At 37.5% G+C, this 15,310-nt stretch overlaps 1 protein-coding gene across 4 annotated transcripts in view; it reads right to left on the bottom strand.

Annotated features, from left to right (window-relative positions):
• Positions 1-15,310, bottom strand: part of LOC123648507 (microtubule-associated serine/threonine-protein kinase 4-like) — a 152,025-nt gene that overhangs the window by 37,573 nt on the left and 99,142 nt on the right. For 3 of the 4 annotated variants that reach the window (XM_045566371.1, XM_045566372.1, XM_045566373.1), the window contains 5 exons: positions 13,477-13,609; positions 9,834-9,901; positions 8,789-8,874; positions 2,651-2,859; positions 1,088-1,226 (listed from right to left, as the gene is read on the bottom strand). In XM_045566371.1, the coding sequence (XP_045422327.1) occupies positions 1,088-1,226; positions 2,651-2,859; positions 8,789-8,874; positions 9,834-9,901; positions 13,477-13,609 (635 nt within the window). Of the gene's footprint in view, positions 1-1,087; positions 1,227-2,650; positions 2,860-8,788; positions 8,875-9,833; positions 9,902-13,476; positions 13,610-15,310 lie in introns of those variants that run through there. The other variant, XM_045566374.1, reaches the window with a different exon arrangement.

Below are 15,310 nucleotides of genomic sequence, written 5' to 3'. Positions count from 1 at the left end.
GAATAAGAAAAGAAAGGGCTACCAATAATCCCCTGTCATACCTCAGGAACTAAGATAAGCAACCCATCTGTGAGTCAAATGAGACACCAGATAAAGAACTTCCACAGAAAAATGTAGGATTGCTTCAGAGTTCAACTTCCAGCTCTAATTTAAATTTCTACTCATTAAGCACAAAACCTAAACTTCTTCTACATGCAAAGAATTCATATTTGAATATATTTAAAACTTTTCATTTTAAGTGGAAAAATAAAAATTTTAAATGGTATACACAATATCATAGTACTTAAAAATGTAAAGGAATAGAGAGGTTAAAAAAAGCTACTGGAAGGAAATAGAACAAAATTTTAATAGGAGTCTTTGGTAGTATTGTGAATAAAAATTTTTCTTTTCTTTCCCTGCCCTGTCCAGATTTCCTGGAATAAGCATGAGTCAGTTTTATAAAATTTTCAGCACACTTAAAGGCTTAACATCTAATGTTTTTAGAGGTAACTCAAATTAGTGAAGAAGGCATGAAATATTTAATAAATGGTACCAAGATGAATAGCTAGTCATGGGGTGGGGGAGAAGTCTGTCTGTATCTTAAATCAAAATGAATGTCACATAAATTAAAAATAAAATTGTGAATAAAATAGAACAATCAAGTATACCATCTTGGAGTAGGGAAGGATTGTCTAAGTATGATAACCATGCTGAAACTATATAGAAAACAACTAGTAGCATTCTATGTAGCTATTCAAAAGTTTACATCATAAACAAACTCATACAAAATTAAAGAAAAATAAAAAATAAAGCACAAAGAAAAAAATTAATTAACTCTGGCTTTACAGTCATCTTTTTCTCTTGTTTCTTATAAGTTATTAATATAAGCATCATGACCATTTTTCCATGAGTTTCCTGAGCTTCAATAAACATCATATCCTTTAAAGAATTATGTAAAAAGTACCATATATACTGTTAAAACAACTCATTTTGGACATTATGAAAAAATTTTAAGACGCACAAATTGCATTAAAAGGACAAGGTTTTAGAGACATAAGAAAGTTTTCTGTGTTATGTAAAAGAAGACATGTTTCATCAGTGTACATACTTGTCTGGTTTCAAATCCCTGTGTACAATTCCATAATTATGCAGATATTCCAAGGCCAAGACTGTCTCAGCAAAGTACATCCTGGCCATATCCACAGGGAGAGGACCCATGTTTTTCATTAAGGTAGCACAATCCCCTCCTATAAAACACATGGAAAAGATTTAGTAGCTATCATAGCTAGGATTAACAAACACCATCAGTTTAGACTGTAGAATTTCAAAGTGGAGTCATCTCTACCCCCAGACATAGTATATCATATTCATAAGTGGAGTCCGTGTGTTAAATAATCATGTTTCTAATTAAAATGTGGTATGGAGAAAATACAGATTTTTATTTAAGAAGCAGTATTTATAAGAGAGCAGGTTTGGCTCTGAAGTGGAACTGTACCTTTGAAGAACTCAGAGCACAATTTTAGGATCATGGTAACAATTTAAAATATAATACATGGATTCTGGAATCAGGCTGAGTCCAAATTCTAGTGATGGCTCTTAAAGGCTGAGAGATCTCAGGCAAATTACTCTTAGTTCCTTCATCCGCAATAGCAGGATGGTAGTAATGTCAGCCTTTTTAGGATTACTGTGAGGATTAGAGGAGATAATCTATGTGAAAAATTTAGGATATTGCCCAACACACATTAAACATGATAAATGTTAGTTATTGTTATTGTTAAAATGACCAAAATGAAGGTTAATAAGGCAAAGCGTTGGTGTGGCGTTAAGAACAATGGGTGGAAACCAGGCAAGCTATATTTTTGTCTTTTATCTACTACTCAATATCTAGTAAGTTTTCCTTTCTGGGACTTCATTTCACTTATCTGCAAAATGAAAAATTTTAACTAAAAGGATATCTAATGTTTGAGTTTTATAGTTTTGGGATTCTGTTCAATCAATGAGAAGAGCTTAATTTGGATGCTCTGAAAACTGTTTTGGCCTTTGCTGATCTACTCATTTTATTAACTTTATTTATGTCAACAAGTCACAGCCACTTCAGCACTCAGAAACCTAATGTAAAATTGATGGAAATAAGATTCCTTGAACATTTGAAAGGTAGACCACAAACCTTTAAAAAAAAAACAAAAACACTACCACATGAACGTCAGGAAGACTGGCTGGATGTTCTTGAATGTATCTCCTTTCCCCTAACTCATTTTTAATTTTATACCACATACTGAAAAGGATATATTTTTAATTCATTCTTTAAGACGACCAATTGTAATGAATGCTTTTATGGTATGTAATAAAAATAAGTAGGAAAAATCCCATCACCTATATTCCAACTTTAATGACCAATTGAGAGGAGGTAGTTAGGATTAAAAGCTATTAAAAAAGATAAACAACCTTTTTCCAAATAGCACTAATTTTCCCTTTGTTATAGCAGAGCAGGCACTTTACAAGCAATTATCAGAAGATAATGACTGGGAATACAGCCATCTCATTGCCTGGCTTCAGCTCCTAGGTGGATACAGCCATTACGTGGCACAAATACAGAAAGCTGCAACACCACAAACGAGCAAGGGATTTCTGGGTACAGCTGCTGTGTTCCCTGGGTCAGACACTGACTCACCTTCCACATATTCCATGACCATGCACAAGTGGCGCCTTGTTTCAAAGGAGCAATACATGCTGACAACAAAGGGGTTTTCTGCAAAAGTCAGGATGTCCCGTTCCACAAAGGCCTGCTGGATCTGGTTTCTCAGGATGAGGTTCTGCTTATTGATCTTCTTCATGGCAAACCTCTGCCGGGATTCCTTATGCCGAACAAAGTAGACTGCCCTGGAAAAGGAGCAAAAGAATTGGAGTTCACAGGAAGAGAGAAGGTAAGGATGTTTGGGGATACAGTAAACCATGTAATCATCAAGTTTTAAAAGTTCACACGTCAGCTGGAATTCAGCTCACACTCGCTACACCGGCAGCTACAAACATCCGATTCCAAGCCAAACCCCTTTGGCTAGATTGATTTTTTAATTCTTTCAGTAAAGGTCACAGGTCATAAATAAGGCACCAAATTCATCTTCATTGCTGAAGAAAGGAAATGGACAGTCCTCCAAGGGAACTATTTTCCAATAGCTCTCTATTTTCCAATAGCTGGCTGACGTTTTCTGTTTTTTCACAAACAAAACAAAGCCCAATATGATAAGACAGAACAGGAAAGAATTAACAAAATTACATACCTATCATAAGATGGATCCTTTCTAGCATTAGATATATGTTAGGCACTTTTTCTTGACTGACAAAAGCAATAATTTTCTAAATGATACCCTTGGAATCTGCAAAAAGGACCATAGCTCCTCGGAATATCTGGCTTCCAAATGAGAGCAATTTCCTTCCCATGAAATTTCCAGATAAACGAGAAGCACGTAACACGTTATATGAGGCTGTCCTACAACAAAGGGTAGAGCGCATGTCCTCACTACTGACCCCAGCTACCCCTATGGCCATTTCAACAGGAAATGCCTTTCCCAACATAGAAGCGGCCGACGATGCATTTCTCCTCCTCCGACCCACGGCCAGGGTGTCAGGCAACTTTATGATCAGACACCGCTACACTCAATCTCTGCCGAAAACCTCACCCAAATACTTTATAGAGCCAATTACAGCTGGGGAAAGACAAGGGACTCCTTGAGGCTCAGGATGATGTGGAAAAAAGTAATTAGGGGGAGGAGTCTTAAGAGCCCACCTGGAAGGACAATGCCTCGGATGGGCTCCCTTCTCCCAAGCCCTCCTCACTTGTCAGTATCATGGGAGAACAAGTTTGAACTCTCCAATTGTCAAACAAGAAATAATTTTCCTAAAGAGCCATCAGCCACAGTAAAGTGTACCCAGTGGCCTGCCTTCTGAACGAGGGCCTCTGTGATCTGAGGTGCCTCTTCCACTAGCTATTTCACAGTCCCCGAGTCACGGACCCCACGCTCCTGCTGAGCCAGTATGTCAGGTGAGCCACTGACATGAATCCCCAGCGTACTCGATCCCAGTCTGATCAACATTAACGTTTCTCGCTTAGGTGTTCAGCTAGGAATTCCCTTCTCTTTCAAGTATGCGTACCTTTACCTGTCTCCTCATTGTATGCATCTTTTTCCTGCTTTCACAAATCACACATTCATATTTTTTGTCTCTGTGTAAACATTATTATTATTTAGCTTTGCTCCTTTCTTCCCTCTCTCCTCATTTCTTTGGTTTTCTAGCTCTTCCTTCACTGTACAGCAAAAAGCTCTCTTAACCCCTCTGCTCCACTGCTCTCAATTACACTAAATGAATATTTAAACCAATGTAACATGAGCGTGAAAAGGAAACGCACTATTGTTTACAAGAAAACTAAATGAATGTTTTGGAAAGTCTTAGTAAATGTGAGGTACTAAATAAAATTCCTATTGATTTAGTGTGGTTGAAAAGATTTCTAAAAGATGAAAAAATAATAAAAACGTAGGTTCCTATATACAGATTGCTTCAAGTTGTTTCACCTTTAAAGAAGCTAAAGCTAGAAAACAGAAACAACGTATTAACAGCATGGTTTATACTGGCTGTCTTAAAACGGCCTTACACCAAAAGACTAATAAATTTATATATATTTAGGTTAAATTCAAATGTTTGAAGTACATACCTTTTTTTTTAATGATTTCCTACTTTGACCAACTTTTTAATTAACCAGCCAATAACTAGGTCTTTCTATATCAGATTAAAGGCTTTTGCTATATTTTTCTTTTTCCAATTACTGAGTTTGGATAAAATCAGGAATCCACAGATAACTTGAGCTACGCCTAATTAGAAGATGGGAGGATAGACACAAAGGAACACAGAAAATAACTTGGCCACCCTTAAATCTAAGATAAACATCGGTAAACAAATATTGTTATTAAGTGGGTTTTTTGAAATAGAGAATATATTTTTTAAATGAAATTTAAAATTCAAAATGCTGAAAGAAAAAAACAGTATCTTTCTATAGCTTGCTTATTCTTTTTATTGGAATACATATACTTTCTATTTCTTCCTTCAATATTTAATTTTAAGTTTAGCACTGAGAACCCTTAGACATATTACAAATTTCATACATTATCACAAAGTTGCCATTTTAATTTTCAATCAACCATCACCATTTCATACATAAATAACTGCTCTGCAATATATGTGAGAGTAGGAAGTGGAGAAAGAAGAATAGACTTGTACACGATTTTACAAAAGAATAAAAGAGAAAGATGCCTCAGGCCCAATGTGACCAGCATTCTGACTAGGTCTCTCTGTGGCACTGTGTAAAAAATGGCTTTCACCCCTATTCTCAGATTTCCAATTCATAAAATAGGGCTTGACCCTCTGCTTTCCCTTGCTATGATGTACTTAAACAGTTACTCCTTAGGGAAACTGACCTAAACCAATTGAAATTAACCCTATAGGTAGCTTGAGCTGTCACTGCCTAGGACACACATATCTTCATCAAGTTGCAGGGGTCAACAAGACTTCCTAATTAGAATTAGTTGTAGTTGGGTTTTTTTGTTTTATGTTCTTGGGTTTTTATATTTCTGTACTGCTTTAGGAATATTATTTGTTGTGTTGAAATTTGTTTATTGAGTAATAACTATTGTCTCTTACATATACCTTTCCTATAAGTTGATGTTCCAAATCTACTTAAAGTCAGCAAAGGAGAGAGAGAGAGAGACAGAGAGAGAGAGAGAGAGAGAGAGAGACATAAATGCAGCTGACACAGACCTAACACTGTTAAGCAGATTGTGAATCTCCCAGTGTTACAAACTGCACTGAACTGATACAACCCCACACTTATCTGCTTTCTGGTACCCAGGGTTTGTACTTTCTTTGAAACGGCTGCTTCTGTCTCTCTTCCTACACTGACCTCCCTGTGAAATAGGAAAACCCAAGGGTGGGAGGGATGCAGGGGGAGGGACGACCAAGGACCCTAGTTCTGAGTCTACATGGAACTGGAGTGTAGGAGGGTAGGGAGAAGTGGAATTAGAAGCTGACAGGATCTAGAGCAGAATGAATTCAGCTCTACAGGGAACAAGAATGTCTAACAGGTATAAAAATAAGCATGAATCTGAGAGCCCAATACATGACTTTGTCCTAGCAAATCTGCAAGTGGGAATTGGGGTACGTGTGCCAGAGAAAACCTGAGACAAGAGACTACAGGGAGGTAAAAAGAAAATAATGTGCATCAAAGTTAAGAAGAAAAGCAAAGTAGAGGAGAAAGAGTGAGCCTTTCAAATTTAATTTTTTTAATTTTTAAAATAATTATTACTAGAGACAGGGTCACTCTGTCACCCAGGCTAGAGTTCAGCAGCACAATCATAGGATGATAGCTCACTGCAGCCTCAAACTTCTGGGCTCAAGCGATGTTTCTGCTGTAGTCTCCTGGGTAGCTGAGACTACAGGTGTGCACCACTATATTTGGCTAAAATTTGGTTTTTTACTTTTAAAAAGGCTAAGTCAAGTTTATTTTCACTTTGAAAACATTCTAGCTTAAAAATGCAAGGAGAAGTGCTCAATGAAAGAAGTAGGACTCTACACTCCAATTAATATGGCCACAAGTTATTACAAAAGGATACTTAGAGAAGAGAACTCTACTTGGACTCAGGGTATCTGTGACTGTGTGTCTGAACCTCTCCTTCCCCACAGGTGACTGGAAATATTAACTACCACACAGGGCTCTTGTGAGAAGGGTACATATAAAACAAAACTGGTACGGTGCTAAGTTGGTATAAATAGATGTTTAACTTCCAGTCAGAGATCAGAAAATGTTAAACAGAGAAGGAAATCAGATGTCTATCAAATTGGCTTTATAACATGAATTTCCACCAAGTACCATTAAGAGAACCATGTTGTGTGTTTAGCACAATAGACAGATGGTTCCCCTAATGAGAGGGTTAGCTCCCAGCACCACCCATTCTCGGGAAGTCACGGAGTCAGTGTCTCTCTGAGCCGCTGGCGTGAGTGGCAGACTCTGTTGCACAGGCTTCTAAGAAAGCCTCTGAGAGCCCCGCTCGCCCACCCAGAGAGGGATCCATTTTTTCAGCCAGTTCACTTAAGCCTGCGATCAGCATCTTGACTGGGTAAACCAATGAGGGTAGCTCCATTCCAACTTCAAATTAAAGATTATTAAAATGTAGAGGAAATCTGTCAGAATTATAATGAGAGATTAAATCTGAGAAGAGCAAAAGAGAGAAAAAAAAGTTGTGGCTGATCGGCGGAGGCTCCCACAGGCAGCGTGTGAGCCCATGTAATGACTTGGCCTGCATCCTGGGTGTTCACTGATTCACAGCTGGTTTAACTTCTTGTATATTCCCAACCGCTCCCCAAAGTGTGATATACCTCGTCTACTATACAGTGGTTTAATTGCACTATAAATGAGTTTACTCAACCAGTTAGAACTCCAAATACTGTGAAGATATACGCCCAAGTTTTTTTTAAGAGTGGTGCCTCACAGTTTGTCTTATTCCAGAATTCCACTGCCAATAAGCTCTAGCAGAGCTCAAACCTATACACCCATTAAATCAAAGTTTAGTCTTCCCCCTAATGAAGAAAGAAATCCTCAGGTGATCTCTAAAAGTATAAAGAAATAAAAAAAATGGTAAACAAACAAAAATCACAAACAATTGCATGCTACAACAATCTCCCTAGGTAGAAAAGCTTCAATGAGGTCCTTGAAGGAAATAATATATTGCAAAAGTACATGAGAAAGCATTTATAAGCCACATCAAGAAATATAGCATTTGACAGATCCTGAAAACAAATCAGCGGAGCATACAAAGGACTCACAAATATTTAAGTTCTTCACTGAGTTAATGGTGTGGAAAATTTTAGAGGTGAAAAAATATTTAATAGTAAAGAGAAAGATCCCTTGTGGCACAACAAAAATCGCTTTTATTTTAGCTGCTCATGTGGGTGATAAATGGCAATAAATGTCTATGAGATTATTTATTGCTCTCCATATACAGATGGAATTGAGATTAATACTTAATTAAACTAGAATTCTTAGGCTGTCTGAAATAGATGAGGTCATAGTGTGTCATTAAATACCCTTCCAAACTATTAGTGACTCACTCTTCTCCCTGTGCCATGAGAAAGAAATTGTCTACAAAAATGGATCAAGGAAGAAGCACCACTAATGTGATTACATTATAGCACAGAGTTCAATTTTTAAAAGCTTGGTGTAATATAAAAACCAAAAGAAATGTATTGCTTTAAGTTTTCAGCCATCCTTATTTAAATACTTTCCTCATAAGGTTTACTGCTGGTCAGACAGGAAATACAGGCTAATTTTCAAGTAGCAATGCTATATACAAAATTACATATATATAATAACATAGAATATGGGGTGTGTATATGTATATGTGTGTGAATATATATATATAAATATAAGTATATATATATCTCTCTCTCTCTCAATAAAGAAAAGAATCAGATACTTCTGAACCCAAAAAGGCAGAATGAAGGGGGTAGAAACAGGAATATATCAAATTTTTCCTTTAAAGTCTTTCTCTCCCACCCTCTAAAATAACTCCTAGGTCACTTGATATGTCTTTCAATGGGGTATCCAATAAGAAGTGATTTGAGGTGCACATTACGCCCCTCAAGGAGCAGTGATCTGAAAAGTCAAGTCCCTACACAACATGCATCTGGCATAAGATAAATGTGAAGAATAAATATATTGCTCAGGCGTGTTAAAATATAATAAGAGAGCTTTTCTTGAATTACTCACCCATAGGCTCCATTGCTGATCAATTTAATCGTTTCAAAATCACTTTCCCGAGGTTTCCTTCGAAGTTTCAGGGAAGCATTAGAACTCTTGGAAACAAAATATGGAAGTTAAAAAGCAGCTCAGAATTTGACAGAATCATTTTATCAGCAGAAGAGATAATAGCTGAACGACAGACTATGTTGTTTAATGTGCTGAGGTACAGTATTGTTGCCACAGGAGCCTGGGGACAGCTCTGAAGATCAATCTGCCACAGCAGTGCTGAAAAACTGCTCCTTGTGGCATTGTCTCAGTTGCATTTCTGTGAACCCACATTTCTAGGAGATCAAGGAAGATTCCTGATTTTAATTTCCCTCTGTAAACAACTCAGGTTGGCCTTGTCCTAGTCTTTTAACATTTTGGGATTTAAGTTCAAAATGCCAAACCTTCCCATGGGTTAGCATGCAGTGGTGTCATCATAACTCACTGCGACTTCAAACCCTTGGCTCAGGTGATCCTCCTGCCTCAGCCTCCTGAGTAGCTGGGACCATAGGTGCACTCCACCATGCCTGGCTAATTTTTCTATTTTTTGTAGAGATGGGGTCTTGTTGTGTAAGCTCAGGCTTGTCTTAAACTCCTGACCTCAAGCAATCTTTCCCTCTCGGCCTCTAAAAGTCCTAGGATTAAAGGCACGAGCCACCATGCCTGGCCTCCACCCCTTCTTATCCTACAATTTCTTATATTTCAGCTCAAGTGCCATTTCCTTGAGAAATCTTTTAGGACTGGACAAAAGTAAATTGCTTTATGTCATGTCCTACTAGCATATCGTCTTTTTTCCCCCAACAATCTTGTTTATCATTTCTAGTTTTGTGTGTGATTTCTTTTTATTAATTTCTGTTTCTTTTTGAAGGAAGAGACTAAAATTATATCTCTAGTGCCTGGCACAATGCCTTGCACATAGAAGCACAATAGATATTTGTTGAACAAATAAGTTAATTAACACAGCCAAAGTCTCCAGATGCTAATAAACAGAAAACCAACATCATATTTCATCAAGAAAGATACTTACACTAACTGACTCATCCGTTTCTGGTGTTTCTGCTGTCCCACTATCATAGTTTCCTAACTGAGCCATTTCTAAGTTAAAAAAAAAAAAAAAAACAAGTTTAAGAAAAACATTGCAATTAGACAAGAGTACTAAGCTAAAACAAAAGAATAATTTCTCCAATATTAAAAAAAAGAAAACTTTATACTCCAATATGCCCATGAGAAAATCTTAAATCCAAAATGGCGAGAACCAGCACCTGATATTTTGAAATTGTTCCATTACACATCCTTCCGTGGAACCCCATTTCTTCAGCCTAATGCTCTCCCCATAGAGCTATTTTGGCTATCTGGAACCCCATTTCCTATGAACATCTAGACGGAGGGACATTACAGACTTGGTCTCTGCTCCAGCTAGCAGGATTCACTGGCTGATGCAATCATCACAGCCTGGAATGGGTTTGGTGGGTCAACAACTCTGCTTGTGATCAGATATCCAAGAGAGGCATCCTCCCAGACTCTGATGGGCATCAAAGGAGCACTGACTACTACTCAAAAATGACTCTGAAGTTGTAATGAGCATCTCGTTCCATCCCTTCACATCCACAAAGAAATATCCTGCCAGGTACACTGAGAATGTGACGTTTGTCAGGGAGGAAGCAATAATAGTGGTTAACAGGGATTTAGAGATGAAAAGACTGGGGTTACCACCACTATGGGCACTCACAAGCCGAGCGCCCTTTAACTTCAGGCTCTTCCCCTATAAAATGGGAACAATATCACTTATCCCTTAGAGTTTTTTATGAATACTACATATGATAGCGCACATAAAACTCTTATCATGTTACCTAACAAAAACTGAGTGCCCATTGCATGTTGATTATTAATTAACTATATTGGGTAAAGTAGTCAATCCTGGGCTGGATGCTACCTGCTAGACACCAGCTGAAGTATTAATACTACCCCTGTGATCTAGTTAAAAGAGACAAAGGTGCCTAATTGTTCAATGCACTTCAGAATGTATGCTTGAGTTTATATAATCAGAAAACCTAATTCCTTTACTGTTCATTTTAATTTTTATACTTCTCTAAATTAAAAAATCAAGGTTTATAAAAAAAGAACATGAAAGAATTCTAAAACTTTTGATGGATGTCACCTGAGTGGTATTATTAGTATTTTCTTCTGTTACTTGCATTTTCTAACTTTTCAAAATTGAACATGTATAATAAAAAGTTATAGTTTTACCTATATATTTTTGTATTCATATAAATTATTTGTTAGGCTCTTATTTCATGTATTCATGTTCTTATAAATATAATCATCTTTTTAGAGAAGAGATTATGCATGAGAGAGATGAAGCAAAATAAAATTAGAATGTTACCTTTAGATAAAAAATTTATAAACTCTAGATTCTGAAATAACTGAACATAGACACTAAGTTTCCCTGTTTACCTATAGGGGGAATTCCAGAATAAAAATGAGCTTAGCACAAACTATGTGTTTTCTTGGTGTCATTCAAATAATGCCAATATTCAATGTGACCTGCACCTTGGATTTATGGACTTGAAGGTGAACTAAAATGTATTCAGGTGAAGGGCTCTCAAGGAAATGGGCAAACGTTAGTAGTGTTTAAATGAAACAAAAACAGCAGCTAACACTTATTAAGCAATTACTCTGATAAGCAATTACAGAGATTAACTCATATTATCCTCAAAAACAATTCTACAAATAGGTATTACTATTATCTCATTTTTATGGGAGGAACTGAGGCACAAAGAGGCTCATGGATTGGATGGTCAAGTTCGCACAGCCACGGTGCTGGCTCTGGAGGGTACCCCTTCGCAGCCGTGCCCCAGAGCTCTCAGTGCCCAACCTCCAAAGGATAGGCTTTAGGTATGCCGGTTCAGATGTTGACAAGAAAGGGAAACAAATGTAGATCAATCAGGATTTGTGATCATTTACTTAATTACCTGGAGAAGTCACATTTTAAGTGTTAACACATAGATTAAAAACTATCCTCAGATTTGAATTAAGAAAATTAAGTATCAAGAATTAAAAGAAAAACCATAACTCCCAGTGATTAATTTATATTACTAAACTCTAAACTTGTCAAAGATTATTAATTTTTTAAAGCCTCTATATAAAGGTACATAAATGGGCCTCAGAGTATTCACCTACCAAAGTTCAGCCTCCAGTGATACCTACCACAATGTAAGAAAATTGTAAACACCTCCTCACGCTACCATTCAAGGGCTGATACAATCTGCACTATACCGGTGTGAAAAGTGACTATAATATTCTTTGACAGCTTTCCCCACTCCAATTATTTTCATTTAAAAAAAAAAAGCAAATTAAAAGACGGTTCTGTTTTAAATAGAATTTCTGCTAAATAACTATTATCTGGGAAATACATATTATTTATAAGCAGTGGGTAGTCCTGGAATGAAACCAAGAGTCAGCTTTTGAAGCAGGAAGCTAAGGCATCATTTTATAATGCCTGAAGTGATTTTTAAAACTCATCTAAATACCATTAAACATCTGCCCTTTTTATTTCATTGATTTAAACCATTTCTGAAGACTCATGATTCAAAAAGGTAAAGATGGTAATTTAAAAGCCATGGGGAAAAAAAAAATCTCTCCCCAGGGAACTTTTCAGAAAAGCAGCCGCCAGTCTCTGATAAGTGATGAATCTGTTGTGGTATTGCTTTCAGTACAGTATAAATTTATCTGGCATTATCTCACAGTGTTGCATGCATCATTTCACTGGGAGCAAAGATGCGATGGCCGTGAGAGCAAACAAAGCCAGGAAGACAGGGGAGCAGGGCAGAGAGCAGCAGGATCCCCCGCTCTGGAGGGAAAAATCTCTGTGCCCACGTTTATCACCATTGCAAACAATTCAGCAAGATAAACGCTGTCTGCAAATTCAATTTAATGAACCAAGAAGACAATTTTGAATGAAGGAGTCAACGATAGTTTCTGAGTCTTTTTAGGCAGTATATAACCTAAATGTTATAAATAACAATCCCAAACAATAAGGGACAGGAACAGGTTGGGGGGAGTAGTTTACCAATATTAGATTTACCAGTAACAGGATGCTTCCTATTTTCTGTCTTTAATCTAATGATATCTTCTTTATTTGAGTCAACCATAAATCCTTTTATAAGCTTTAAAACATTTCTTTTTTTCATTGGCTGTCTTGTATATTACTATCTCTCATACCGTCTTGAGACAAATAAGCAAAAAGATACCTACCGATACTGCACTCAATTTAAAGTAATCTACCATCAGTTGCATTACTCCCAAATTAAATTTAAATGTCAACTTAATTAATGATAATTTCTTTAGCAACATTTTTAAAATTAAAAGTACTCTCAAGAAGAGCCCAACTGAGCTTTGCAAGAGAAAAATACTCAGAGAAGATTGAAATCTAAACCCTGCTGGGACACCCTGGCATTCTCAGGCTGACGGGCCTACGATTTCAAGGCCTGTCCCCATACTCTAGGTAAACACAAAATGGGTCATGCTCATTTGCTCCCCTGGACTTGTGGCTGCTTCCTTTTCACTAGACAGAGCCAAAACATGAGGAAAAACAAAGATTTGCCACTAAGTTCTTCTATGAAGCCATAGTATGTGAGCAGGTAAGAGGTCAGCCCAACCAAGGTACTTACCTTCCAGAGGATCCTTATTGAGTCCCAGTTGGCTAATGATGTACCTGGGAATGTCAGTTTTAATACCCTGTCCTTCTTTTGCATGGCCTTCTGCTGCTTCCAACAGGTAGTAAAATTCTTCAGGATCAAATTCCTAGCAGAAGACACAGATGAATACTTCTTTGAGCCACAATTGTCTGAGGTTTTATTACATAAATCCCATTCACAGTAAAACTGCTGGATATACATGGTTGTAGCCTATTTATGCAGAAAGGAGGCAAGTGGCTTTAAAAAGTATATAATTCTCACTTCATATATGAAGCCTATTCATATTTTAAGCCAATACATTTATGCACTTGTAACCCAAAGATAATGATCATTTCCAATTCCCTTGTAACGTTAACTCTGAAGGTACTTCTGAAGTTACTATGCTCCATTTAAGATCTGTACTTCATTGAAAATCAACAGGTCTGAGTTTTAATTGTGCCTTCTTAGCAAACTTTTAAAATCTGGGAATTTCCATGCAGGTTTGAGATTCCTTTTCTCTCTCCGCACAACCAGTCACAAAAGGAATAATGTTAGAATACATTTACTCAAAGGTTTTGAAGGAAACTCCCTTAATACAGAGGTGTCTGGAAATATTAGGAAGAAAACTTCAAATCATCATTTTTATTATTAACTCTAAAATTAAGATACCAATAGTCACATAATATACAGATTAAGAAGGAAAAACAGGAAATTAAAACTTCCAATTACCTCTGTCTTCTGTAAAACTTTGGGAATACATTTTTCCTATGTATTTTATTTATTTTTTGGCTGTCTGTTGTTTCTAGTATGTAATACAAATCTTTAGGATGACATCGCTCTAGTTAGCTGCTGTGATATTATGAAATATATTTTTGGTCTTCATCCCTGTTTTCAGATATACTACTCCTAAAACCTTTGGAATCTTCAAAGTGGTAATGTCTTTATGCTACTGAGTTGACTGGTGGTTAGGGACTCCCAGAAAGCCTCCAGATGGGGGCTGGTTGTCAGGGGAACCAACCATGTGATTAGAGGGTTGTGAGTTTCAGCCCCAACCTCACCTTCAGAGAGAGGCTGAAGGCTAAGTTGATCACCAGTGGCCAATGATATAACCAATCATGCCTACTTAATGAAGCGTCCATAAAAACCCCGAAGAACTGGGTTTGGGGAGCTTCTGGATAGCTGCACATGGGGAGGTTCCTGGAGGGTGGTGCTGCACCCAGAGAGCACAGGGGAGCTCCCCATGCCTTTCCCCATACCTCGCCTTGTGCATCTCTTCATTTGTATCCTTTGTGATACATATATATATATATGTATATATATACATATATATATATATTTTTTTTTTTTTGAGACAGAGTCTCGCTGTGTTGCCCAGGCTAGAGTGAGTGCCGTGGCGTCAGCCCAGCTCACAGCAACCTCAAACTCCTGGGCTTAAGCGATCCTACTGCCTCAGCCTCCCCAGTAGCTGGGACTACAGGCATGCGCCACCACGCCTGGCTAATTTTTTCGATATATATATTTTAGTTGGCCAGATAATTTCTATTTTTTTTTTTTTTAGTAGAGACAGGGTCTTGCCCTTGCTGAGGCTGGTCTCGAACTCCTGACCTCGAGCAATCCACCCACCTTGGCCTCCCAGGGTGCTGGGATTACAAGCGTGAGCCACCGCTCCCGGCCTATATATATATTTTTTTTTATTTCAGCTTATTATGGGGGTACAAAAGTTCAGGTTATACATATTGCCCATGCACCCCCCATACCCCCGAGTCTGAGCTTCAAGCATGTCCATTCCCCAGACAGTGCACATCACACTCATCACGTAGGTATACAC

Source organism: Lemur catta, chromosome 12, assembly GCF_020740605.2.
Source record: "Lemur catta isolate mLemCat1 chromosome 12, mLemCat1.pri, whole genome shotgun sequence".
In the NCBI taxonomy this organism is placed as follows: Eukaryota; Metazoa; Chordata; class Mammalia; order Primates; family Lemuridae; genus Lemur; species Lemur catta.
Note: the sequence above shows the minus strand (reverse complement) of the source record. Positions and strands in the feature narration are given on the sequence as shown.